Source organism: Sander vitreus, chromosome 14 (assembly GCF_031162955.1).
Source record: "Sander vitreus isolate 19-12246 chromosome 14, sanVit1, whole genome shotgun sequence".
Lineage (NCBI taxonomy): Eukaryota > Metazoa > Chordata > Actinopteri > Perciformes > Percidae > Sander > Sander vitreus.
In genome coordinates, this window is record NC_135868.1 from 29,394,787 (window position 1) to 29,420,221 (window position 25,435).

Sequence of the window (25,435 nt, forward strand, 5' to 3'; positions counted from 1 at the left end):
TCAATCAATAGTTCCGCTACATATTTCTAACACACCATCGTTGGTCGTAGTACTGTAGATGTAATTATAGTTTCTACACGAACGCGGACCATACTGAGGTCAGTGACGTTGGTGTGGTAACATAATGTTATGATAACACGGATGATCTCTGATATTGGACGGATACAAGTACAGACGGAAGATTATATCCTGTGGTTTAACAATATCTTAACGAGACTAACAGTTAGCGGGGCCGTACTAAGCTGAAACGAACCGAGAGGAGTTTGAATTTATGGCCGAAGTCTGAACCTCATGACAAGACACAACGACAGTAAGACCGTCAGTCACTTTCTAGAGGCATGGGTAAAATATACATGACTAAGTTATGGGATACATTTCAAACAGAAAGAACCCATCTTGACCGTAATTGTCGAGAGCATACAGTGAATATAGTTGATGAAAACAGTTAACGTTAGCTAGCTATGTTGATTCATTTCAAATGAATACGAGCTAGCTCATTGTTCGATTCACTTCAAGAAAGAAGCATTTATTTATCTTATGTAGCTAGCTTAAATGTAGAACATGCTTTCAAACCTATACATGAAGTCCTATCTCAACGAGAGAAGCGTTTCTGTCTTCCAACAGTTGAACTTTGAGTGTAACTAACATGAATCTCTCCACAACAAATAAAATGGCGCTCGAACTTGAATAAATATAGCTAAATACCGGCAGCTCCCTATGGCTCTGACTCTATTTCTAACCTTTGTCTCCTCCGTTGACAGGATAATCATGTTCAGTTTCCTTGGACTCCGCAACAACTCAAAGAAGCCCACATCCGACAAGGAAGTAGATGGAGGCTTTGTTGTCATTGGTAAGCAGCACAGTCTTAGATAATATGAAATTGGCACTTTGGCATTTGGAAATGCTATTTATTCGTGGCACGCCATATTTGTATGTTTAACTTATTGGCGTAGATTTCGGGGGGGGGGTTGTCAGGAGAGATGCCCCCCCCATATTTAAAAGAGGTAGATTTGTCCCCCTTAAAACATATGAAAGACAACCCACTCTTCAAAAGAGGTAAAAATAACCGTTCAGTGGGCTCAAACATGTTTATATATCCGTACTTCTTACCAGGAAATATACTGTATATGTTTTCCAATGATTTCAGACACAGATAGGACCCCCAGGCCTCCCAGTTATAATTTGTCCCCTCCAATGTTGAAACTAAACCTAATCCCTTGGTTTAATACATTTAAAGCACCAAGTAGCAATTATGTTGTGTGGTAGTAAACAAGTGGTGGTAGAGAGTGGGGGGGGACCATTTCTTTAAGTTTAGTCATTTGGATGGTTGTGTTATCTAGATTAGTGGCTCCTAATAAAATGGATCTAGTATTTTGTATCTACTGTTGCCTTTTAAGTAGGACATTGTTAAAGTGACAGCATTTTGAATGGAGTTTGGTGTGATATTCCCTTCATTCTTCCCCATATGGACGTTTTCCACAGCAGACATTTTGACTCGTCATAGTAGGAAAAGCACAGCTGAAATTCAACTTCATGTGGTATTACATATTATTACACAATCATTTAGTGTTTTGAGCCTAATAAGATGATCAGTAGGCCTGTAACAATAATTACATAATTCTCTAATTGTCAATTATTTTACATAATCGAGGTTTCTTTGTTGAACCGCAATGAACTGCTAACATTAGCTAAGGTCTTAAGGCGTATGGCTGGTAATTGTTGATTTTTTTTAGATATGCCAAATTGTAATTATATATCATAAGTGATTATTGGTCGGACTATATAGTTTTATTATTATTTCAATTGTTAGTTGTTGACCCTATACACGTTCATAATAACAAAAATGACGGGGGGGGGGCAGTTAGAAAAAAATGTTTTTTGATAATAAAGAGGCGTTGTTTACTGCATAGGGTGTGTATTTGTGTTATTACATTATCTGGGTCACATTAGAGTGATATAACCAAAATATGTACCCTGGGATTCATTTGATTATTTCTGAGGCAACTAATTGTACAGCAACATTTGGAACTGTTCCAGCTCTAATGGTGATCTGTACAGATGGGTTGTGACTGTGAAGGAAATACAAAAAGAAACGTGCTCCTTGTCTCATGATGATCATCCTTCACTGTGTGACAAAATCCGAAATATCACACATTAAGCAATTTCCTTGTGACTTTCGTTTTGCAATAATAAAAAACCTGTCTCAATTGGAGACTTATTTCTTGACCCTTAACTGCTTAACTGAAGAAATCTAAACTCAGGGTCCTCTTACTTTCATCTCATCAAGGTACGGAGATCTTGAGACGACCCCCACAGATAGACGGCCACTTGGCATCACATGGCTGGAATTGCATACTTAGTTCACAAGTTGACAACTGAGCTATTTCCATAGTTACTGTACAAACTCCATCCAATAGAAAGGATAGTTTGACGGTTTTCAACCAGCTTTGGGTTAGGGCTGGGACGATGTGCTTTTGTCCCGACTGGATTCTGTCCCGATACATGGACGCCGTTTGGATTCGTATTGCAAATTCGATAGTATTGAGTATTGTGATTTTCTTTTCCTTCTTTAACAGAAACAAAAGTTGAATAATGCACTTCTAGAGACAGTGTATTATGAGATATTTCTAAAAACTAATTGTTTTCTAAAAAAGAAAATGCACCTCCCATTTATTTCATTTGTAAAGAACATAACATGGATTTTCTGCATTTTCAGCTTTCGGTCTGTTTTTCTGGAAACAGATATGATGTAGTCGCTGTCAGCGGTACTGTAGAAACAGAACATATTTAGGTAAATCATTGGTAAAAAAAAAAATACATAAAAAAACATAAAAATGGTCAGAAAAAATATTATGATACATATGATTTTCAATCATTTTTGTATCATGCTCCTCTCCCAGCTCCGAAGCGCCAGGTAGCGTAATCTGGCGGCGTTTTGCTGGCTCGAGAGCTGTTCCTGGAACTGCAGTGGGTACGGAAAGTATTCAGACCCCTTTATGGCGTTTTTCCATCACATGGTACCTGCTCGCCTCTACTCGACACACTGTGCGTCCGTTTTCCATTGCAGATTTTAGTACCGCCTCAGCGTGGCTGGTCGTCTTATATGCCGGCTCGACGCAAACACCTGTGCACAAGTATAAACATCAGGCCACTTGAGCTTGTTTTCCAGTTCTGTGGAGGCTCCACGCAGAGCTTTCTCCGTAGCCGATGTAAGTGGCCTGATGTGTATACTTGTGCGCTGGTGCGTGCGTCGAGCCGGCCACGTGTGTGTGTACGTAGGCTATGGCGAAAGCTCTGCCTGGAGCCTCCGCAGAACTGGAAAACAAGCGGCGCTGCAGTAAACTACCGTGACCTAACGCGACACACACACACACAGAACGTGGAAGGTGTGTTGTTGTTGCCAGAAGACACATTTAGTTTCAAATGAAGCTGGAGGCAGCAAAAAGAAACACAGCTGGCTAAAATATTTAAAAATAGCGGGTTTGTTCAGGATACCCAAAAAAGTTCATTTTATTTCTCATTAATGTATACTCAGCACCGCATCTTCACAGAAAAAAACAGAAATGTAGGAATGTTTGCAAATTTATTAAAAAAGAAAAACTGAAATATCACATGGTCATAAGTATTCAGACCCTTTGCTGTGACACTCATATTTAACTCACATGCTGTCCATTTCTTCTGATCCTCCTTGAGATGGTTCTACTCCTTCATGGAGTCCTGCTGTGTTTAATTAAACTGATAGGACCTGATTAGGAAAGGCAAACACCTGTCTATATAAGACCTTACAGCTCACAGTGCACGTCAGAGCAAATGAGAATCATGAGGTCGAAGGAACTGCCCAAGGAGCTCAGAGACAGAATTGTGGCAAGACACAGATCTGGTCAAGGTTACAAAAGAATTTCTGCAGCATTCAAGGTTCCTAAGAGCACAGTGGCCTCCATAATCCTTAAATGGAAGAAGTTTGGGACGACCAGAACTCTTCCTAGACCTGGCCGTCCAGCCAAACTGAGCAATCGTGGGAGAAGAGCCTTGGTGAGAGAGGTAAAGAAGAACCCAAAGATCACTGTGGCTGAGCTCCAGAGATGCAGTAAGAGATGGGAGAAAGTTCCACAAAGTCAACTATCACTGCAGCCCTCCACCAGTCGGGGCTTTATGGCAGAGTGGCCCGACGGAAGCCTCTCCTCAGTGCAAGACATATGAAAGCCCGCATAGAGTTAAAACACATGAAGGACTCCCAGACTATGAGAAATAAGATTCTCTGGTCTGATGAGACCAAGATTGAACTTTTTGGCGTTAATTCTAAGTGGTATGTGTGGAGAAAACCAGGCACTGCTCATCACCTGCCCAATACAATCCCAACAGTGAAACGTGGTGGTGGCAGCATCATGCTATGGGGGTGTTTTTCAGCTGCAGGGACAGGACTACTGGTTGAAGGAAAGATGAATGCAGCCAAGTACAGAGAGATCCTGAAAGAAAACCTCATCCAGAGTGCTCAGGACCTCAGACTGGGCCGAAGGTTCACCTTCCAACAAGACAATGACCCTAAGCACACAGCTAAATTAACAAAGGAGTGGCTTCAGAACAACTCTGTGACCATTCTTGACTGGCCCAGTCAGAGCCCTGATTGAGCATTTGAGCATCTCTGGAGAGACCTGAAAATGGCTGTCCACCAACGTTCACCATCCAACCTGACGGAACTGGAGAGGATCTGCAAGGAAGAATGGCAGAGGATCCCCAAATCCAGGTGTGAAAAACTTGTTGCATCATTCCCAAGAAGACTCATGGCTGTACTTGCTCAAAAGGGTGCTTCTACTCAATACTGAGCAAAGGGTCTGAATACTTATGACCATGTGATATTTCAGTTTTTCTTTTTTAATAAATTTGCAAACATTTCTACATTTCTGTTTTTTTTTCTGTGAAGATGCGGTGCTGAGTATACATTAATGAGAAATGAACTTTTTTGATTTTAGCAAAAGGCTGCAATGAAAAATGAAGAAAAAATGTAAAGGGGTCTGAATACTTTCCGTACCCACTGTACAGATTGCACTTCCTTATACGGACACAAAGAGTATAGAAGTCTCTCTCTCTCGTTCTCTCTCAAACTCAGGCAGAACTTAAATTACACTGTAAAACTAGGCAGCACTAAACAAATATAAACCAAGATTTATTGTAGTTATTTTATTGGTTACTTCACCTACAATGTTTTCAGAAACATATTTTAGTGCACTGTTTGGCTGAAATACAAAAGTTTGTGAACAGGAAGTGGACAACATACTGTTGATTATGAAAACGGAGGCTGAAGCTGCATTGTTGACACTGTATGACAATCTATATAAGCATATGAAGAGAAATTCCTATTTTATCTGCTTTTATATATTTAACTGTTTTAACTGCTCTTTAATGTTTAATTTCTTATACTGCACTGTAACTGTTATTCTCGTATTTTATCTGTTTTAAATGTTTTAATCCGTTTTTATGTAAAGCCCTGTTGCTGAAATGTGCTATACAAATAAAGCTGCCTTGCTAAAACAACCCTCAGGTGAAATGGTAAAACTAGGCAACACTGATCAAATATGAGCCAAGATTCTGTAACTGCCTCGCTTGTTTCTTGCCTAAAAGATTTTCAGAAACATATTTTAGTTTACCGTTGAACTGTAAGACGAGATCGTTTGTTACCAGCCGGCCGCCATGTTGCTTTCTGTGACGTGCTCGCGTTAACCCCCTGACACACCAACCCGACGGCCGACAGACTGATCGGTCTCCGAAGAGACGCCGTCTTGAGCGTACGTTCTGCACGTGCGCGAGACGTAATACAAAAAATGAAAACCGGAAATGACCGCGTCACGTGGGTCTGGCTTCTCCAGCCGATAGTAATGGCGGCTTGTTCGAAATACGATCTCATATTTTATGAAAATAGTTCACTGAAACATGTTTCTGAAAACATTTTAAGAGAGAAATACGCCGTGCAGTTGCTGAATCTGTCTTCATTTCAGATCGACAAAGGTCAGTTTAACAGATTTTTTGAGAGGCGTTCGTCACTCATCCCGCTCGTTATTTCCGCGTTAGCACTCCAGTGAGTCCGACTGCCCGCCCTCCGACCCAGCAAGTCAGGTCGACCAAAATGAAGGCCGACGCCTCCTCCTCCGACGGACGACGGCACGGAACACACCGAACAGACTCAAGTCACCGACCTCGCCAGACTGTCAGACGGCAGATTATCGGGTTAGTGTGTCAGGGCCATTACGTCACCCACCAGTGACCGGTGTGGCGCGGTGCATTCTGGTAGTTGTGGGTTTTATACCTTTTGAGTGAAAGGGAATACGACAGCAACCTTTCCTCTGTTTTCTCTGGCCATTTAGCACCAATTACATATTTTTTTGCACATTCTGCTACATAGACAGTCCAGTTTTTATGAAAAGACCATCTTTCCAGTGGTCAAATTGATGTCGTGCCTAAGTCAGCAGACATTGTAACAAGACTTTAACATCACAACCACTGAAATAACGTTGTATTGGCAGAACAGTTATATTCTGTTGTTCATAATAGCCTTGCCATTGCGTAACAATGAAAATGTATGTGTATGGAATTATTTTAATTTGAATATTTGGCTAGCAGTTTGTGTAATTTTTTACCTTTAGTAAAAAGCAGTGTATATCCTCCCATTGTGGTATTTCTTTGCCATCTGTTTCTACCTTACACCACAACAATCTACCGTATTTTCCGGACTATAAATCGCTCCGGAGTATAAGTCGCATCAGTCAAAAAAATGCGTCATGAAGAGGAAAAAAACATATATAAATCGCACTGGACTATAAGTCGCATTTATTTAGAAATTTATTTAACAAAATCCAAGACCAAGAACAGACATTTAATCTGGAAAGGCAAGTTATTAAACTACACAAGAGCACCCAGAACAACAGGCTGAATAGGTGTCCGGTATGTTAACGTAACACTTTAACAGTTATTCAACTATACAATAGCACACAGAACAACTACCAGGGCGTGGAGACGTAACTGCACTGTTGACGAGCCTCTCCCAGCAGCACCTTGTTCAAGCACCCATCTGTGGAGTCCTTCCTCCAGCTCTGGCCATCTTGCTTTCAGCCCGCGATTAGCCGATTAGCTTTCTTTGTTTTCTTCATTGCAGTAAGACTCGCCAGTCCCTCACAAGTTTCTCTCTCACTCCAAACTTTCTTTATGCTGCTCAATTACCGTTTTCGGCTGCGTGTTTTACTACCTGCAGTTTGTAATCTGCAGAATAGGATTTTCTTTTCTTTCTCAGTTGTCTTTAGGAGCAGCATATAGTTGTGACAAGCCTAGAGCGCCTCTTGTGGCTGTAGACGGTAATGTTTTCAGCATGAATTAACATTTAAAAACATGTTAAATTATATATATTTTGATATATAAGTCGCACCTGACTATAAGTCGCAGGACCAGCCAAAGTATGAAAAAAAGTGAGACTTATAGTCCGGAAAATACGGTACATGGATCAAGGTTCATCCTAAATAAAACTTGTTATACTTCATCTCCCAGAGAAGTGCAGTGTTATTTGCTGTTAATCCTTGCCGCGGCTTTAATTGGAAGAGCTGGTGGAGCTGACGCAGATGGTCAGGAGCGGCGTGTTATTTCTGGCAGAGGAGAACAAGTGTCCGAGCCAGGCTTTCTTTTTCAGATTGATGCAACCAACTGAGCTCACTCTCTGCTTACCATTTAGTCATCTCCTCTTATCAAAGATGGCCTTATCATTAGCAATGTGCTAGTGAATGGCTAGTATGAACTCAGACATGTCAATAACGACGAGGCATCGCAAATCCAGCTCGATGTGATCACCTGAGGTTTCATTATCAGAGTTGAAGGAGACTTGAAAGTGTTCTTTGTCCTTGAATATTATATAATACTACCATGTTCTGGTAGACACGTGTTTCAGCACGGTCTTAAAAAGTCAACATTTCAAAATAAAAATGTTAGGCCTTAAAAAGTCTTAAATTAGCTGAAGTATTAGAGGCTTTCTGACCGGAGGGATTTTTGCAGTTCTTAGAACTAAACGTTCCTAGAACACCTTTTTCGGCGTGTTCCGACAGGAAAAATTTGGGGATTTTTAAGTTCCTCTGGCCGCTGTAGTGTTCGGAGTTGAGAAGCTCCATGAAGTGAGGCGACAGCCAGCAGGCGCCTGCCCCGGCCGCTAGCTCGTCGCTGGGCCAGTCCTGCTCAGACACCCCGCTGTGAGCTGGAGGTCTCTCAGACCGCTCTCGTAAATAAGAGGCTTTTATTTCGCCGTTGACGGTTCGTTTGTTTAAATATCACAACACATGTCCATCTTAAGATTAACGGGAACCTGTGGTTAACTGTCTTTTCGGACTTAAACTCCACAAGCGTGTCCTGCGGCTCGCTGGCCGTCACACACACACACATTCACACACACACACACACACACAGTCACACACACACACACACACACACACGTCACACACACACACACACACACACATACTCACACACACACACACACACACACATTCACACACACACACACACACACACACACGTCCACAGCGCAGCAGGCAGAGGCGGGGTCTGTTCCAAGTATAATAAAGCCCCGTCTGTGTTGAGCAAAACATTACGTGAATGGACGGAATGCTGCTTTGTTGTTGTTGTATGTGGCGCTAAGGTCTAGTGAAGATGCTATAAAGACCGTTGCAGTGCTTGCGTCACTCCCTTACCCCTCCTACCAGTCCCTATGGCCACTGGGCCAGTGGGAATGCAAACGGAAAAAAAGATTTTGGGGGAGAGTAGTTCTTAGAACTGCTTAGAAGTGTACTTTTCCTCTAAAAAGTACAAGTACTATCCGGTCGGAAAGCACCTATTGTGCTGTAGGTCTTAAATCATTTTAAAAAGGTCTTCATTTTCATGCGTCCATGTCACACTACCTCTAATGTTCATTGAAATGCTTTGATTTATTCTGTGGTGTTGTACTTCTTTCTTTCAATAGTCCAAATATAATTCGCTGTATATGTACAGATTTCCCCCTGTCACTTTTATTCAATTTGAATACATTTATTTACTTTGCAAGTACTTTTATGACTCTGCATTTCGTTGTACTTTAATGTCATGATATACAGTCATGTGAACAAATTAGGACACCCATGCTAATCTTGACTAAAAAGAGGAATAAAAAAATCATCTTTTGGAAATTGATCTTAATGCCTTAATTAAAAAAATTAGGAAAAATGTAAGACCTTTAAGGACACCAATTTTCTTTGTGAATGAATAATGTATCGTGAATAAATAAATGTTCTTCCTTAAAATACAGGGGGCATAAGTCAGTACACCCCTATGTTAAATTCCCATAGAGGCAGGCAGATTTTTATTTCTAAAGGCCAGTTATTTATGGATCCAGGATACTATGATCCTGATAAAGTTCCCTTGGCCTTTGGAATTAAAATAGCCCCCCCACATCATCACATCCCCTTCACCATACCTAGAGATTGGCATGGGGTACTTTCCATAAAATCATCTCTCAATGCAAATCAAACCAGCTATTAGGCTAACTGAAATAAAACCATGCCAATCTCTAGGTATGGTGAAGGGTATGTGATGATGTGGGGCTATTTTAATTAATTTAATATAAAATAAAGAATAAATAAAGATATAAATAAAAAATAAAGAGCATTACAGCAGCGAGAGAACAGTGGCATGAAGGTGGAGAGTCAGGGTGGTTTCCGGGCCTTGTTAATAAGACTAGTGGTGGAGGGGAAAAAACTGTTCATGTGACGTGAGGTTTTGGTCCTGATGGACCTCAGCCTCCTGCCAGAGGGGAGTGTCAAAGTCTCAAAGAGTTTGTGTCTGGGGTGGGAGGGGTCAGCCACAATCTTTCCAGCATGCTTCAGAGTCCTGGTGGCGTAAAGGTCCTGGATCGGCGGCAGATTGCAGCCAATCACCTTCTCTGCAGACCGAATGACACGCTGCAGTCTGCCCTTGTCCTTGGCAGTGGCAGCAGCGTACCAGATGGTGATGGAGGATGTGACGATGGACTCAATGATGGCTGTGTAGAAGTGCACCATCATTGTTTTTGGCAGGTTGAATTTCTTCAGCTGCCGCAGGAAGTACATCCTCTGTTGTGCTTTCTTGAAGAGGGAGCTGATGTTCAGCTCCCATTTGAGATCTTGGGAGATGGTAGTTCCCAGGAAGCGGAAAGACTCCACAGTGTCAATTGTGGAGTCACAGAGGGTGATGGGGGCAGGTGGGGCTGGGTTCTTCCTGAAGTCCACAACCATCTCCACTGTCTTTAGAGCATTGAGCTCTAGATTGTTTTGCTTGCACCACTTCACCAGGTGGTCAGCCTCCCACCTGTAGGCGGACTCGTCTCCATCAGAGATGAGTCCGATGAGGGAGGTGTCATCCGCAAACTTCAGAAGCTTGACGGACTGGTGACTGGAGGTGCAGCTGTTGGTGTACAGGGAGAAGAGCAGGGGGGAAAGAACACAGCCCTGAGGGGATCCGGTGCTGATGGTCTGTGAGTCGGAGACGTGTTTCCCCAGCTTCACATGCCGCTTCCTGTCAGACAGGAAGTCAGTGATCCACCTGCAGGTGGAGTCAGGCACGCCTAGCTGGGAGAGTTTCTCCTGGAGCAGAGCCGGGATAATGGTGTTAAAGGCAGAGCTGAAGTCCAAAAACAGGATCCTGGCGTAGGTTCCTGCGGAGTCCAGGTGCCGGAGGATGTAGTGGAGGGCCAGGTTGACTGCATCGTCTACAGACCTATTGGCTCTGTAGGCAAACTGCAGGGGGTCTAGCAGGGGGTCGGTGATGTCTTTGAGGTGTGAAAGCACAAGGCGCTCAAAGGACTTCATACCCACAGAGGTCAGGGCGACGGGTCTGAAGTCATTAAGTCCTGTGGTCCTTGGCTTCTTGAGGACAGGGATTATGGTTGAGGTCTTGAAACAGGCTGGCACGTGGCATGTCTCCAGTGAGGTGTTAAAAATGTCTGGAGACAGCTGATCAGCGCAGTGCTTCAAGCTTGATGGGGAGACGGCATCCGGTCCAGCAGCTTTCCTGGGGTTCTGTCTCCTAAAGAGTCTGTTGACATCCCTCTCGTGGATGGAGAGAGTCGTCACTGAGGTGGGTGGGGGGTGGAGGGGGGGACCTTTTTAAGGAAGGAATTGGTGGGGAGGCCCAGGACCCTGCTGAGGTGGGGGAGGTGGAGGTGAAGCACAGTGGCTGTAGCTGTAGGGAGGTGTCGTGGGGGATGGTGTCAGGACTGTCCTTTTGTCTTTCAAAGCGACAGTAGAACTCGTTCAGGTCGTTGGCTAGGTGTCGGTCTTTGAAGGAGTGGGGGGTTTTAGGCTTATAGGTGGTGATCTGCCTAAGTCCTTTCCAGACAGTCGCAGAGTCGTTCGCTGAGAACTGGTGTTGGAGCTTCTCAGAGTACCGTCCTTTAGCCTCCTTCACTGCCTTGCTAAACTTGTACTTCGACTCTTTAAAACTGTCTTTGTCCCCACTCCTGAACGCCTCTTTCGTAGTCAGCCTTAACCTTCTGAGTTTGGCTGTGAACCAGGGTTTGTCATTGTTGAAACTCACCCTGGTGCATGATGGAACACAGCCGTCCTCACAGAAGCTGATGTATGACGTCACAGCCTCTGTGTACTCATCCAGACTGTTGGTAGCAGTCCTGAACACATCCCAGTCAGTAGAATCCAAAAACGACTGGAGATCCTCCACAGCCTCACTGGTCCACTTCCTTGATGTCCTCACTAGGTTTGCAGAGCTTTAGTTTCTGCCTGTAGGCGGGGATCAGGTGGACCATGACGTGGTCAGAGAAACCCAGTGCAGCACGGGGGACGGCGTGATAAGCATCCCTGACTGTGGTGTAACAGTGATCCAGAATGTTCTCCTCTCTGGTCGGGCATTTAATATGCTGTCTGTATTTAGGTAGTACATGAGTGAGGTTTCCTTTGTTAAAGTCACCAAGGACAATAACTAGGGAGTCCGGGTTTGGACCGCTCCACACACAGTATCTGGTCGGCGAGCATGCGCTGTGCGTCCTGCACGTTGGCCTGTTGTGAGACGTAAACACCGACCAGAATGAATGAATGGAACTCACAGGGTGAATAAAAAGGCTTACAGTTTATGATGAAAGATTCCAGGTCAGGAGAACAATGCTGCTGGGTCACTGTCACATCGTTGCACCAGCCGCTGTTGATGTAGAAACAGATTCCTCCACCTTTAGTTTTGCCGGAGAGGTCCGTGTCTCTGTCCGCTCTGAAAAGCTGGAAGCCTGCCAGCTGCAGCGCAGAGTCCGGTATTAATCCACAGAGCCACGTCTCCGTGAAGCACAAAATAGCAGATGAAGAAAAGTCCCGGTTTCTCACCAACAGCAGTTGTAATTCCTCCAGTTTGTTGGGCAGTGAGTGCACGTTGGAGAGGAATATTCCCGTTGTAACCTGTAATCCTCGCTGGCGGAGACGCACAAGCGCACCGGCCCATTTCCCTCTCCACCTTTGACCCGAATGTCCAAAATTTCCAGTGAAGGGAGAAGAAAAGTGGGAAATAAGTCCGATGATGATGTTCCCCTGAAGTTCACGAGCTCTTCACTGGTGAATAAGATCCGGGTACCATCGCAAGAAACAAAGTTAAAACACAAAACAAAACAGCAAACCAACACACCGTGTCACCATTCTGCGGCGCCATCTTGGTATCTATCTTATGTTTAGGGTTGTGAAGTGCATAACAAGCAGAGTGAATGGGATCCTGATGAGTAGACACATTGTAAAGACAGAGCATTAAAAACAGCAATGAAAGAATAATGTAAAATTACAACACATTATAGACAAGAATATTGGATACACAACAAATTAGGAGACGTTAATAAATACATGAGAATTAAAAATATTAACAGCTTTTCTAATATGACATGGTAAGCAGTTCCAATGGAAAAGACGGCTGCAAATAACCTTTTTTATTTTTAAATGATATATTAATACATTAATTAAAAACTGTTTTCTCAATGAATCGATTTAAAACGCTCATTGAATGAATGAATGAATGAATGAATGAATGAATGAATACATGAAATCTGTATTGCCCATCTGGGGATTTGGAAAGGACAGCATATTAGGGCTGGGAATCACCAGAGGCCTCACGAACAATACCATATCATCAGGATACTTCTGTCACGATACCATATTGTTGCGATTTTAAACATATTGCAATATTCTGAGATGTATTGCAATATATTTACCTTTTTTTTCCAACTTCAAATTTTTCCCAATTTCAAATGATGATAATGAAGGAAACTTGAAGGAACAACATCTGCTTTATCTAAAAAGATCAATGTCTCTGTTTGTTCATCTCACTTCAATGTTACTGCTGCAGAATGGGATTGTCAAGCAGAAAAACTGACCAACACATTTATAATAAAACATTGATACGATACCGTATTGCCACGGTAATATCGCGATACTATGCTGTATCCATTCCCCCCCCCCCACAACAGTAACAAAATGCAGCGGGCCTGTGGCGAAACGTAACCCAACGTCACGCGGTGGCCAATCATATAACCGGAGATCAGACTTGTCAGACAGAGTCCTGTACAGGAAACAGGAAACATCACTGCCTCTATTGCTGCCACAAGGAAGTTTTAAAACAAAAAAACGAAACACAAGCTCTGAACTGACCGGTAGTTTGTGTAATAGCTGAGTGTTTCCTGCAACAACAAAGCACTCGCTATGCCTCGCTCCTCTCTTTTCTTTCTCTTTCTCCGTGAAGTGCGGTTGGAAATGTTGAGATCCATTAACGATCTGTCAGAAAACCGGAATTGTGAAATATAAAGTCTACTTGTGCTTTGTTGGGGGGGTTTAAGAACACAACAGGACGTCACACAAATGAGCCGTTTCATTAACACTTCCCCCGGCCGCGCCACCCTGCTGAAAATTGCAGGATCAGCAGGCCTAATGCTTTGTTTTTTAAATCCCTAATGTGATCAGAAAAGCACTTGTATAGCACAAATAATCCCCCTCCTTGACCTGCATTGTGCTGAAGGAAAAGCATACTGTAAAATATTCTCAGCACAAAATCTTTTTTACAGTCATGCTAGCATGTTTCTCTGCTAAAAGTATTGTTTATCTACATGGAGTCTGGTGAGTTTGCCGATCTCGGGGCTCTTTCATGTTAAACTAAAAGGATCTTACTCTTTAACTAAAAGGTCTAACTTTGTAGGGATCCTTTCATAATGTTGTCAGACACTTAGAATAATAATCGGAGTCTGTCAGTGGCAAAACAAGCACTTTTTGTGGACATAATTTGAAGGTGCGCAATTTCCCCATAGCGTTACATTGTAGCTTGTTTCGCTGCTGCCGACTGCAGCGGTCTTGCTTAATACTGGACCAATTTGAAAGATTGTTGTAACTTGTTAATAACCTTCTGTCTGCCACATTTCTTGTGCAGGAGAGACCGTTGAAGAACAGAGGAGGAAGATGCAGAGCATGAACATCGCACAGCCGTCAACAAACGTCATAGTGCAGCCATCAAGGGTGAGCTTGTTGAGGTTTTCAGTTCATGATATAAGGATTACCCTGTGGCATTGGAATCAGCAGCGTGGAACTCAATAACCAGAGCAATGAAAGGAAGACAACATGTTGTCTTCAACATAGAAGCCTTGTTTTTTTTTCATAAGCTTAGGGATTCAGCTTTGGGACCAGTAGCTGTGAGCATCCCAGCTGGCCTTGTCCTGCATGGCTCATAAAGAACAATCCCCACTGCTGTGATGTTGACAGGTGCTGGGGGCCCAGGCTGAGCCAGCGTGCCAATATGGCCCACTACCATTCACCACGCTGGCATTTAAAACTGAGCTGAGACAGAGGACTCCAAAGAGCTCTGCTGGCCTTCTGATTGTTGTTACATACACGTATGGGCCTTATTACTTTTTAATTGCTCAGTTTATAATTAAGGACATTTTGGGGGACAGTGGTGTGTGTGCGCACACATTTGGTCCATATGGCATTCTGGAGCGACCACATGTCACACAGTTAGTGATTGGCTCATCCCTCTACTTTTAATCACATGGTGCAATAGGAAGCACTGAGACGCAGCAGCATTGTAACCTCACTCCATAGCCTACATAGTCAACACACACACACACACACACACACACACACACACACACACACACACACACACACACACAGGCAGTCCAGATGTAGATTTAAGCCAAATTATTAAAGCTTTTAACTTAAGCTAAACTACAGCCTGTGCTTGTAACCAAAGTTGTCTTGCAGCTAGAAGAACAGCATTCTAACACTGTTGCCTTTAATAGTACTGTTTAAGTCCTCCGAACTAAATGAAGAAAAATGTTTGTAATTGGCCTCCAAAACACAAATAATGTGTATATTATATATATGAATATTGCGACATTTTTAAACATATGTAAAATTACAAAAGTTACGGGAAAATGCATCAAAATAGAATCATAACAAATTAAACAAGTTTTCTTACAACACAAGGTTTATTTCAACTGACGGTCATATTGGATATGTTTTACTGGTTGTACAGTATCAAATACATAAATAAAGAGAATAGGACACAACTTTTCTTTCTCTTCTCTGATTGGTTCCGTTTTGTTGTCTCTATCTATTTCTTCACTTACACTGTCACTCTGTCGAAATATGCACACACGTGGTACGCAGCATAGGGTTTGTCACGTAGTGGACCCGTGCGCTGACGTGTACTGACTGCAAGTGGTACGGTAACTGGCCAATGAAACATGATCATTATAGCGTTTCAAGTAGGATTAGGGGGTTAGGGTTAAGTTTCTTCTCTCCTCTGTGACCGTAAACTGAATATCTTTGAGTTGTGGACAAAAGAAGACATTTGAGGAAGTCGTCTTGGGCTTTTTGGGGAAACACTGATCCACATTTTTCACCGTTTTCTGACATTTTAGAGACCAAACAACTAATCGAATAATAATAAGACTATGAAAATAATCGTTAGTTGCATCCCTAGTAGATAGAGATACTTTATTTATCCCGAAGGAAATTAAGGGTGATAAAGATGTTGTGATAAAGGTCTTACATTTCATTCATAATGGTCTTAAAAAGTCTTAAATTTGACTTGGGGAAACCTGCAGAAACTCTGTACAACTATTTTGATAATCGATTAATCGTTTCAGTCACTTTTCAAGCTGAAAAGGCAATCTGTAAAATAATCGCTAGTTGCAGCCGTACAGTTCAGTTCCCAAGTGTAGGATCTTTATTTTGTACTTTTTGTACTTGTACACTGTGTCGGGGTTCATTACCGAAAACAAGACTCTGTTGCTCCACCCTCCCTGTGCTCCAGTCCCAAAGGAAACCTCTGCCTCTTAATTGCAGACAAATAACCATTTCCTGTCACATCTTCTCAGCATTTAGTCTCACATGTGCCTGTAATTACATGCTAGAGCACAACATCTGCCACTCTGGATGAGTTTTTGTATTCAGGCCCGCTCTACTCTGAAGGCAGTACATGCTACAAGAAATATCACTATTTAAAAGGAAACTTGTGAAATTCTAACTCATCAAGCACCTGTCTTAATGAAAAGCAGCATGTAAAAAAGAACATCTTTCTCTTCAAAGGTTAAAGGTCCTATGACATGCTGCTTTTTGGATGCTTTTATATAGACCTTAGTGGTCCCCTAATACTGTATCTGAAGTCTCTTTTATATAGGCCTTAGTGGTCCCCTAATACTGTATCTGAAGTCTCTTTTATATAGGCCTTAGTGGTCCCCTAATACTGTATCTGAAGTCTCTTTTATATAGACCTTAGTGGTCCCCTAATACTGTATCTGAAGTCTCTTTTATATAGGCCTTAGTGGTCCCCTAATACTGTATCTGAAGTCTCTTTTATATAGGCCTTAGTGGTCCCCCTAATACTGTATCTGAAGTCTCTTTCCCGAAATTCAGCCTTGGTGCAGAATTTCAGCCACTAGAGCCAGTCCCATCATGAGCTTTCCTTAGGATGTGCCATTTCTGTGTCTGTAGCTTTAAATGCTATTGAGGAGGAGAGGGGGGGGCAAGGTGGAGGATGGGGGTGTGGCCCATGGCCAAAGAGAGAGCCATGATGTCTCTTTCTCATGGGGGGGCCAAATTCTCTGGGCGGGCTAAACAGAGAAAGGGGAGGTAACCTTTCCCCTTATGACGTCATAAAGGGAAGATTCCAGATCGGCCCATCTGAGCTTTCATTTTCTCAAAGGCAGAGCAGGATACCCAGGGCTCGGTTTACACCTATCACCATTTCTAGCCACTGGGGGACCATAGGCAGGCTGGGGGAACTCATATTAATGTTAAAAAACCTCATAAAGTGACATTTTCATGCCATGGGAGCTTTAAGAGTTAGAAAACAACTCTGTTTTCCCTCTAACCAATGAGCTTTGCCAAGATTCTGCTCTACTTCATGAGGTTTTCTTGCATATACAGTGCTCAGGTTAAGTTTATGAATCCATGCTAAAGTTAAGAGTTAAGTAAAGAGGAATAAAAAAAAAAAAAATCATCTTTTGGAAATTGATCTTAATGCCTTAATTAAACAAATGAGGAAAAATCCAACCTTTAAGGACACCAATGTTCTTTGTGAATGAATAATGTAGCGTAAATAAATAAATGTTCTTCCTTAAAATACAGGGGGCAGTTCCACTGAATTCAGTTGATTTTGGTTTGTTGTGACCGAGCCTAGAGATATTTAGTTAATTTAGTTGTACCGATTTGGCATTTCACTATTAGTTTGCAGCTTAATATTTAGTCTTGCTAAAAGCACTTATCTCATTGTGCTAGCTGTTATATAATAAAGAAGTGGCTAACTTACTACTACATGTCTGCACTTTTATTCCATCTGATAATTCCTTATTTACTGTAGTGAAGAAAATACTTTGACTCCTCCAAATACAATACAATGTACTGTACAATCTACTTTGTAGACTAAGACTCAATAGTTTATTAGAGTGGCCATATTATGCTCATTTTCAGGTTCCTAATTGTAATTTTAGATTGTACCAGAACAGGTTTACATGGTTTAATTTTCAATAAACACCATATATTTGTTGTACTGCTCATTGCTGCAGCTCCTCTTTTCACCCTGTGTTCAGGTCTCTGTTTTAGCTCCAGAGTGAGACCTCTCACTGCTGGAACATCTTTGTTGGGAGTCACACATGCTCAGTAGCTAGGTAAGGACTACATGCTCAGTAGCTAGGTAAGGACTACATGCTCAGTAGCTAGGTAAGGACTACATGCTTGTCCTCAGTAGCTAGGTAAGGACTACACGCTCAGTAGCTAGGTAAGGACTACACGCTCAGTAGCTAGGTAAGGACTACACGCTCAGTAGCTAGGTAAGGACTACATGCTCAGTAGCTAGGTAAGGACTACATGCTCAGTAGCTAGGGTAAGGACTACATGCTCAGTAGCTAGGTAAGGACTACACGCTCAGTAGCTAGGTAAGGACTACACGGCTCAGTAGCTAGGTAAGGACTACACGCTCAGTAGCTAGGTAAGGACTACATGCTCAGTAGCTAGTAGGACTACACGCTCAGTAGCTAGGTAAGGACTACACGCTCAGTAGCTAGGTAAGGACTACATGCTCAGTAGCTAGGTAAGGACTACATGCTCAGTAGCTAGGTAAGGACTACATGCTTGTCCTCAGTAGCTAGGTAAGGACTACATGCTCAGTAGCTAGGTAAGGACTACATGCTAGTCCTCAGTAGCTAGGTAAGGACTACATGCTCAGTAGCTAGGTAAGGACTACACGCTCAGTAGCTAGGTAAGGACTACATGCTCAGTAGCTAGGTAAGGACTACACGCTCAGTAGCTAGGTAAGGACTACACGCTCAGTAGCTAGGTAAGGACTACATGAGCTAGCTAGCTTTTTCTCCAACTTCAGTAGAACAAGGCAGGATTAGCCGGGAGACTTCTTCTAAACGAGGGAACACTTCCACCTTTGTGAGGAATACCTGCAGGACAGGGACATGGAAGTAGTTCTTTTGGAGATTATGGTGAACTAGTGTGTGTTGTAGCAGTGGTCTGCCATTCAGAACGATCATTTCGGCTAGTTACGTAGAAAGCCGTGTAGATTTTGACCAGCTCACCAGGAGACTGAAGGCAGGACACATTCAGAAACCCGTATCTCACTTTTCCAAGTTTGTATGCGTGTGGAAGCACCAGAGACACAAAATAGCACCCCAAATCCCAGAAAAAGTGTTTTTTTCATAATATGGGCACTTTAAACAACATTTTACATACATACAGTCTGTACCAATGGGAAACCACTTCGGTGTGCCTCATCAAAGCGACAATGAATTCCAGAATGCCCACTGTAATTTACCAGCAGTCTCTCAGTTCTTGACAGCATTAAAGCTTTGTTTTTGGCAAACTGGGCTAATTAGAAACATCATGTTGGCAATGTGCATGTTAGTGCAGCACTGCACACAAAATAAATCCAAAACATGACTGAGGCCAAAAATCACATTCCAGGAAACCTTGTGTAGTCATAACTACGTTGAACAAAACTAAATGTCTTGAGCTCTGCTAACTATCCCGAGGGACTGCCTATGTCATTATACCCCAATAAAAAACATGTGGGACTGAACAAACTACATATACTGATGATTTTGCTTTTCTCAAAGCCTTAGCAGTATCAGAGTGAACATGTGAACATGGACTCAGGATGACACTACAAGCAGGTCATAGAGTCACCAAATCAAATGGAGTTTTTCTCTTGGGACCATGACTATATTCACTATATGCCATAGCACTCCAAAAAGAGGTGCAATCCCGGAAGTGGAACGTCGTGGATATAAACTATAATTATGACGGTGTCATGTCATTCTTATTACAACCCTTCAAATAAAGTGTTACTGTATATTTTAATGGAGCCTAGCTGTATAGTTTAGGCAGACACAGAGGTCCTTTTATTGCCAATCATGCGTGCCCATGACCTATCTTTCATAATAGGCGGTCTATATAAACATTTTGAAGAGAACACGCAAAAAGGGGTTGCGTTTCTCACTTTTTATTCCGCGTTTAGACAAGTGTTTTGGGGGGGGTCTGCGTTCGATGTAGTATGCACACCAGGCGGCTCTGTGGTAGTGTGAAGCACAGCCACACAACACCACCAAGTCTGCGCGCCTGCGTGGAACCTTCCTTCTACTTCTCTCTCTAGTAGCACCAAGCCAACAACAAAAGATGACAATTTTGTCTGGACAGATGAGGAGGTGGAGTTATTGCTCCAAACAATGCACACACACACACACACACACACACACACACACACACACACACACACACACACACACACACTCTCTCACACTCACACAGTGCGCTTTTACCCTTTAGACGGGAACGCGATGGTCAAGCGTTTTTAAGATTTCCACTCTGGAGGATAGTTTCACTTTTTTTGCGTTTTTAAGCCCCAAAAATGCCATCACCGTATAAACGAAAGGCACATCTGATAAAATCTTTTTTTAGTTTTCACCCGTGAGCGTATTGGTGTAAACAGGGCCTCAGTCTGCATACAACCCTGAGCTCTGTATCCATATGCTACACCGCTGCCTGCTTTAAGGAATGTAGCTCCCTCCACCTCCTCTGTCTCCTTATGTTTTAGTATGCTGCTGTACATGAATGTTTCTTTGTGTTCATGTTCACGAAAGGTTGTGTATCTCAGGTTCTGCTAGAAAGGCAGGGACAGACTATGAGCAGAGTCACAGTGCCAAACTACAATGCGTTTTGTTGTGTTAAATGTTTAAAACATAGACTGTTAAAAAAAATGAAAAGATTCCTTCCTCCCACTGTACAAAAGTAAAGCCAAAATATCCCAGATACGGGCGTCGCCAGAGTCTGCGCAGTAGTGATCGGACGGTGGAGCCGCTGTATCAAAGTCCCGCCTGTACACCTGCCTAACCAATCGCGAGTCAACCACAGCTGTCAATCACGACGTTTCAGCCCGTTTTCATAGCCTCAAAACACTAATTAAAACCAAACTTATCAGAAAAATTAACACTTGAACAAACATCAGCGTGATCAGACCTACCTATAATGACCAAAACCATCTTTGGGGAGATTTATTTGACGTGTACTTGGCTCATCTGCTAACATGGAGGGGGGCGGGATTTATACTTCAGCCAGCCAGATGTTTTGGCTTCATCTATACAGTCTATGCATCAACCCCTGGTTTAAAACCTTGGTGTGACTGTCCTCACTAAAATATCAATACAAGTTGAAATTTACTGGAGAAGTGACAAAATGATGTCTGTGTGTATACTCAGTAAGCTTTGATTTTCAAGTGTTTGTTAATGTACACTATTGACCCACAATGCAATGCACAAAGGTGGTTATGGTGCTACTCTCAGCTTCAAAAAAGTAATTGTGATTGGTGGTGGAAGATCTTTTAAGAGTGGTATGAAATATTTGGAAAAAATATATATTTTTTCCTGTGAAAAAGGTAGAAATAGTAAGGTATATTGGTTTGATCCTAAAGCTCTCGCCCTGCTGCTTGTGGGAAAGAAAAAGAAGAACCAGTGTGAAAAGAGACATTAGTCCCTTTCCGACCGGAGGGATTTTTGCAGTTCCTAGAACATAACCTTTCTACAACCCTTTTTTTTTTTCTCGTGTTCTGATTGGACCAATTTGGGGATTTTTAAGTCCCTCTGACCACAGTTCCTGTAACTCTTTCAGCTCCTACTTCAGGGCAGGCTCTTTTTGCTGTTCCCTTTTCCACATAGTGGTGGTTAGATGGCTGTTATAATAACAAAAGGTCAGTCCCTATGGCCACTTGGCCAGTGTAAATGCAAATGTAAAAACTGGTTTTGGGGGAGAGTAGTTAGTAGAACTGTTTAGAAGTGGACTTTTCCTAGTACTACGTTCCTGTAACTACTTGGTCAGAAAGAGGCTCATGAGCAAATGTGTATCTAAAAGTAATATAAAACACTGCACACTGACCCTAACTCTGTCTCCTTTCCCTCCCAGTCATCCTGTACAGTTCCAGCTCAGCCCACCGACACAAAGCACCCTGCAGCTTTCCCTGCCGGCGCGCCCATAGCAGGGCCCTCGGCAGTGGAAGCTGCTTCAGCTCTGCCAGATCTCCTCGGGGACGTCCCCTTCACTCTGGCTCCCCATGTCCTGGCCATGCAGGCAGGGCTCCCCCTAATTCCTGATGTGCTGTTGTCCCGGGACATAAACTACAACCTGACTAGTTTCCAGTACGACTTCACTTTAGAGAACTCGGTGCTTCACAACGCCTAGTCTGTTAAAGTTTTACTATCAGGACTGGCCTCAGGAGTTCACGCTGCAGGGATCTTGGCTGATTGTTGGTTATTTGAGAGGTTCCAGGCCTACAACATATTGAACATGCTCATATGATACTGTAGCATTATGAAGTAAAGGCTCACAAAAATACATTAAACATAAAATAAGTTGTAGAACTGCGAAGCATAATATTTCTGTTATTAACTCCCTATCCATTTTCTAATCTCAATGTAGTCATTGCAATGACATGACATTGGAAAGGACACATGGAAGCATGGACACCTCACTGGCTGTACAACTCATGACAGTGAAAAGGTTTCATCTTTATAGCTTTATGGGAACTAAATGGACCTGTGGTTTACTTGTTCCTGGTTGGGTTGCTCTCAATGTGAACACAGATAACGCAGTTCGGGCACCTGCTGTTTACTTTCATTACAGATACGGGCCTGCTTATGATAGGTTAAGACATTGTGACTGTCCAGCCCATAGGCACACTTCATATACAGTGATGTGCGATGTGTTTTAATGCTGTTGTCTCACTGAACAGGATCAGTCAATGTATTACTACTTGGGTTTCTAGCAGTTGTGATGACTCTGAATGTGCTGAGATCTGGGGACATTGCTACAAATAGGCAGAGGGGTAAAATACATGTGAAATGTTGGTGCCCAGTGTGCCCACAACTATAGGAAGTACTGCACATTAGGTCAAAGTTGAACCAAGACATTGGATTGTTTACAATGGTGATGTTTTACAAAGTTTGGGTAATAAAGTTACCCTTCACCTTTTGTTTTCTCTTCCAAATAATAGTTTGTTACTAATCTAAACCTTGTTTACAGCCCATCTGATCATGGGATTTCTAGAATTCTGCTACCCGCACTCTGAAGATAATCACCATCACTCTCTCAGTCACTCTACCACACACACACACACACACACACACACACACACACACACACACACACACACACACACACACACACACGCCGGCCCTGCTATTCTGTTAAAGAGATCAACGCACAACTATAAACTTCAGGCCGTTTACGTAGGCTACGGAGAAAGCTCTGCGTGGAGCCTCTGCAGAAGCATAAATCAGACGTAATAGCTCAGGCTTGGGTTGCGTTTCTAAATGTATTTGATTAGAAATGCCTTTCCCTAACTTTGCAGTCAGTGGGTCTGTGTTTCATTTGTTGCAATATGCCCAGACGGAGTAGTGAAAAAAAGCTGTTGCACTTCAGTTCTCTGTAGTTGGGTTGGGTCCTAAACACCCGGGCATGAGCCAGGTTCACATCCCAGTTTTACGTCTACTGGCTGCTCAGGTTTTTTTCCCCCCCGTCAGACATTTTAGTGATGCCCCCGTTTTTGCCAGATCTCAGCAATTACCTTGGAGAGTACAATCCATTTCTTACAGATATGAATGGAGGCCAAAACTACAAAAATAAAACCCAGGTCGTACTAAATAGAAATGATACTTTAAGTGAAGGTTTATATTTGATTGCATAGACTTCAGGTAATTTGAGAAAGTGGCACCTAGACGATGAAGCAATAACTTGTATGGAAGCTTAGCACTAGGACAACAAATAGCCTACCTCCACATAGAGATCAACCCAGTTCTGCAGTAGAATCATGGCAGGTCTGTTGAATCATCTATTTATGCACAAACTGCAACATGTGGAGATTGTTTGAGTGATAAAGTGAAAATGTCCGGTAAGACTACAGCTCTTGCATAATAATTAAATATGATGTGATTTATGTTTGACATTATATGTTGCACTTCATGCCACAATAGTTTTTTTCATACTATACTACTATATATATATATAAAGTAGGTACATGGAGATACCGACCCTAAGCACGTCGCTCGGCCGTGGCTTGGTAGCGTTGCATTTTCCCCTACTATATATATATATATACAGTATGTATATGTTTATATATCTATGATTGTTCCCTACCAATCGTCACCATGGTTGAAATTTGCTCCCTGAATGTGGCCTTCTTTTTGATCCAGCATAATCTACCAGGATTAGTTTATCATAGTATTTATTATGTTTCCATTAGTTTTTGCTCTTTTGTGTTTATGATACACATTTTTCAATAGAATGCAGTCAAATACATCCAATTAGTTATTTTGCTCAGTATAACTTTCTGCACTTTCTACCGAAATGACAGCATGTACTGTACTGAGTGTATACCTAAGATATACAGCTGTATGATTACTTTTTGAATGGTTTCAGAACTATTTCTAATCATCAAATGAAACTAATATGTCTGTTTGAATTGATGTTCAGACTCCGGTAGTCCTGGTTAACTTTGTCAGCGCACGGCCTCCATTTGCTCTTGCTGGTTATTATTTGAGTCTCTGCCATTTTAGGAACCTCGTTTTTTATTTGTGAATGTATGGTACCAAGTTACAATCTCTTGTGCTTTATTGCTGGTAAACACTGTAAAAAATGTAGGGGATTTCACTTACTTTATTCATCGGTTGTTCTTGATTGCATCCTGGTTTGAATTATGTTCTAACAGATTACATGCAGTTGGGTCAACTGACGTCTCTCCACCAGAGCAATTTTCTTTTGAGTCATTTTGTAAATATGAGCTTTTAAAATGAGCAGAGAACTTTTCCTGAGAAGTGGAAATACATTTGCATAGAGTCAAGATTTCAGCCAGGAATGATCCAAATACTGTATTTGTACGTTTTGTTTATACATAATCAAATGTGGTCTCTTCAAACCTGTTGTGCCTTTTAAAAAAACAGTCAATGTACTTTTCAAATAGTCTTTTAGAAGTAAGCACTTAGCTACCTGTTAACTCCCACTAAAGGTTTCTCTGTTAAACCATCTTATTTCTGAGTTAAAGTATGTATCTGTATTCAGTTGGTTGTAACTGTGGATGGACTTTACAAATAAATGTGAAGAGCATTGTCTTACTTATGACTGTCTCTGTGTACAAGGGAAATATTTTAGCATTGATTATATAACATTAAATACATTTAATTTAATGTCATTTAACAAAATATATTAAAGTCAAGTTCATAAAGTCACTTTCTTTGCATTCATTTGATTCCCAATCAAGATACACTGGTGATACAATAGCTTTCCATTGTTAATATGTACTTAAAAACAGTTCTGAAATGCAAAATAATAAATTTTTAATCATGTGATATAACATGCGATTAATCGCGATTAAC

The 25,435-nt window shown here is 42.1% G+C and overlaps 1 protein-coding gene across 3 annotated transcripts; it reads left to right on the plus strand.

Annotated features, from left to right (window-relative positions):
* Positions 1-19: 19 nt before the first annotated feature.
* On the plus strand, positions 20-24,743 carry umad1 (UBAP1-MVB12-associated (UMA) domain containing 1). 3 transcript variants are annotated; one of them, XM_078267641.1, is made up of 4 exons: positions 20-98; positions 762-850; positions 14,440-14,525; positions 21,972-24,743. In XM_078267641.1, exons 2-4 carry the CDS (start codon positions 769-771, stop codon positions 22,245-22,247), a joined length of 444 nt encoding a protein of 147 aa, XP_078123767.1. In that variant the 5' UTR covers positions 20-98; positions 762-768; the 3' UTR covers positions 22,248-24,743. The 3 variants fall into 3 exon arrangements, with proteins under 3 accessions (XP_078123767.1, XP_078123766.1, XP_078123765.1); XM_078267640.1 differs by lacking the exon at positions 20-98 and adding an exon at positions 105-342; XM_078267639.1 differs by lacking the exon at positions 20-98 and adding an exon at positions 105-310.
* The last annotated feature ends 692 nt before the right edge of the window (positions 24,744-25,435 follow it).

Excerpts from the sequence above, each read along its gene's own strand:
- umad1 (XM_078267641.1), top strand. The coding sequence starts at position 769 with ATGTTCAGTTTCCTTGGACTCCGCAACAACTCAAAGAAGCCCACATCC. Across the intron at positions 851-14,439 it reads TGGAGGCTTTGTTGTCATTG|GAGAGACCGTTGAAGAACAG; the intron begins GTAAGCAGCACA and ends TTTCTTGTGCAG. Across the intron at positions 14,526-21,971 it reads TCATAGTGCAGCCATCAAGG|TCATCCTGTACAGTTCCAGC; the intron begins GTGAGCTTGTTG and ends TTTCCCTCCCAG.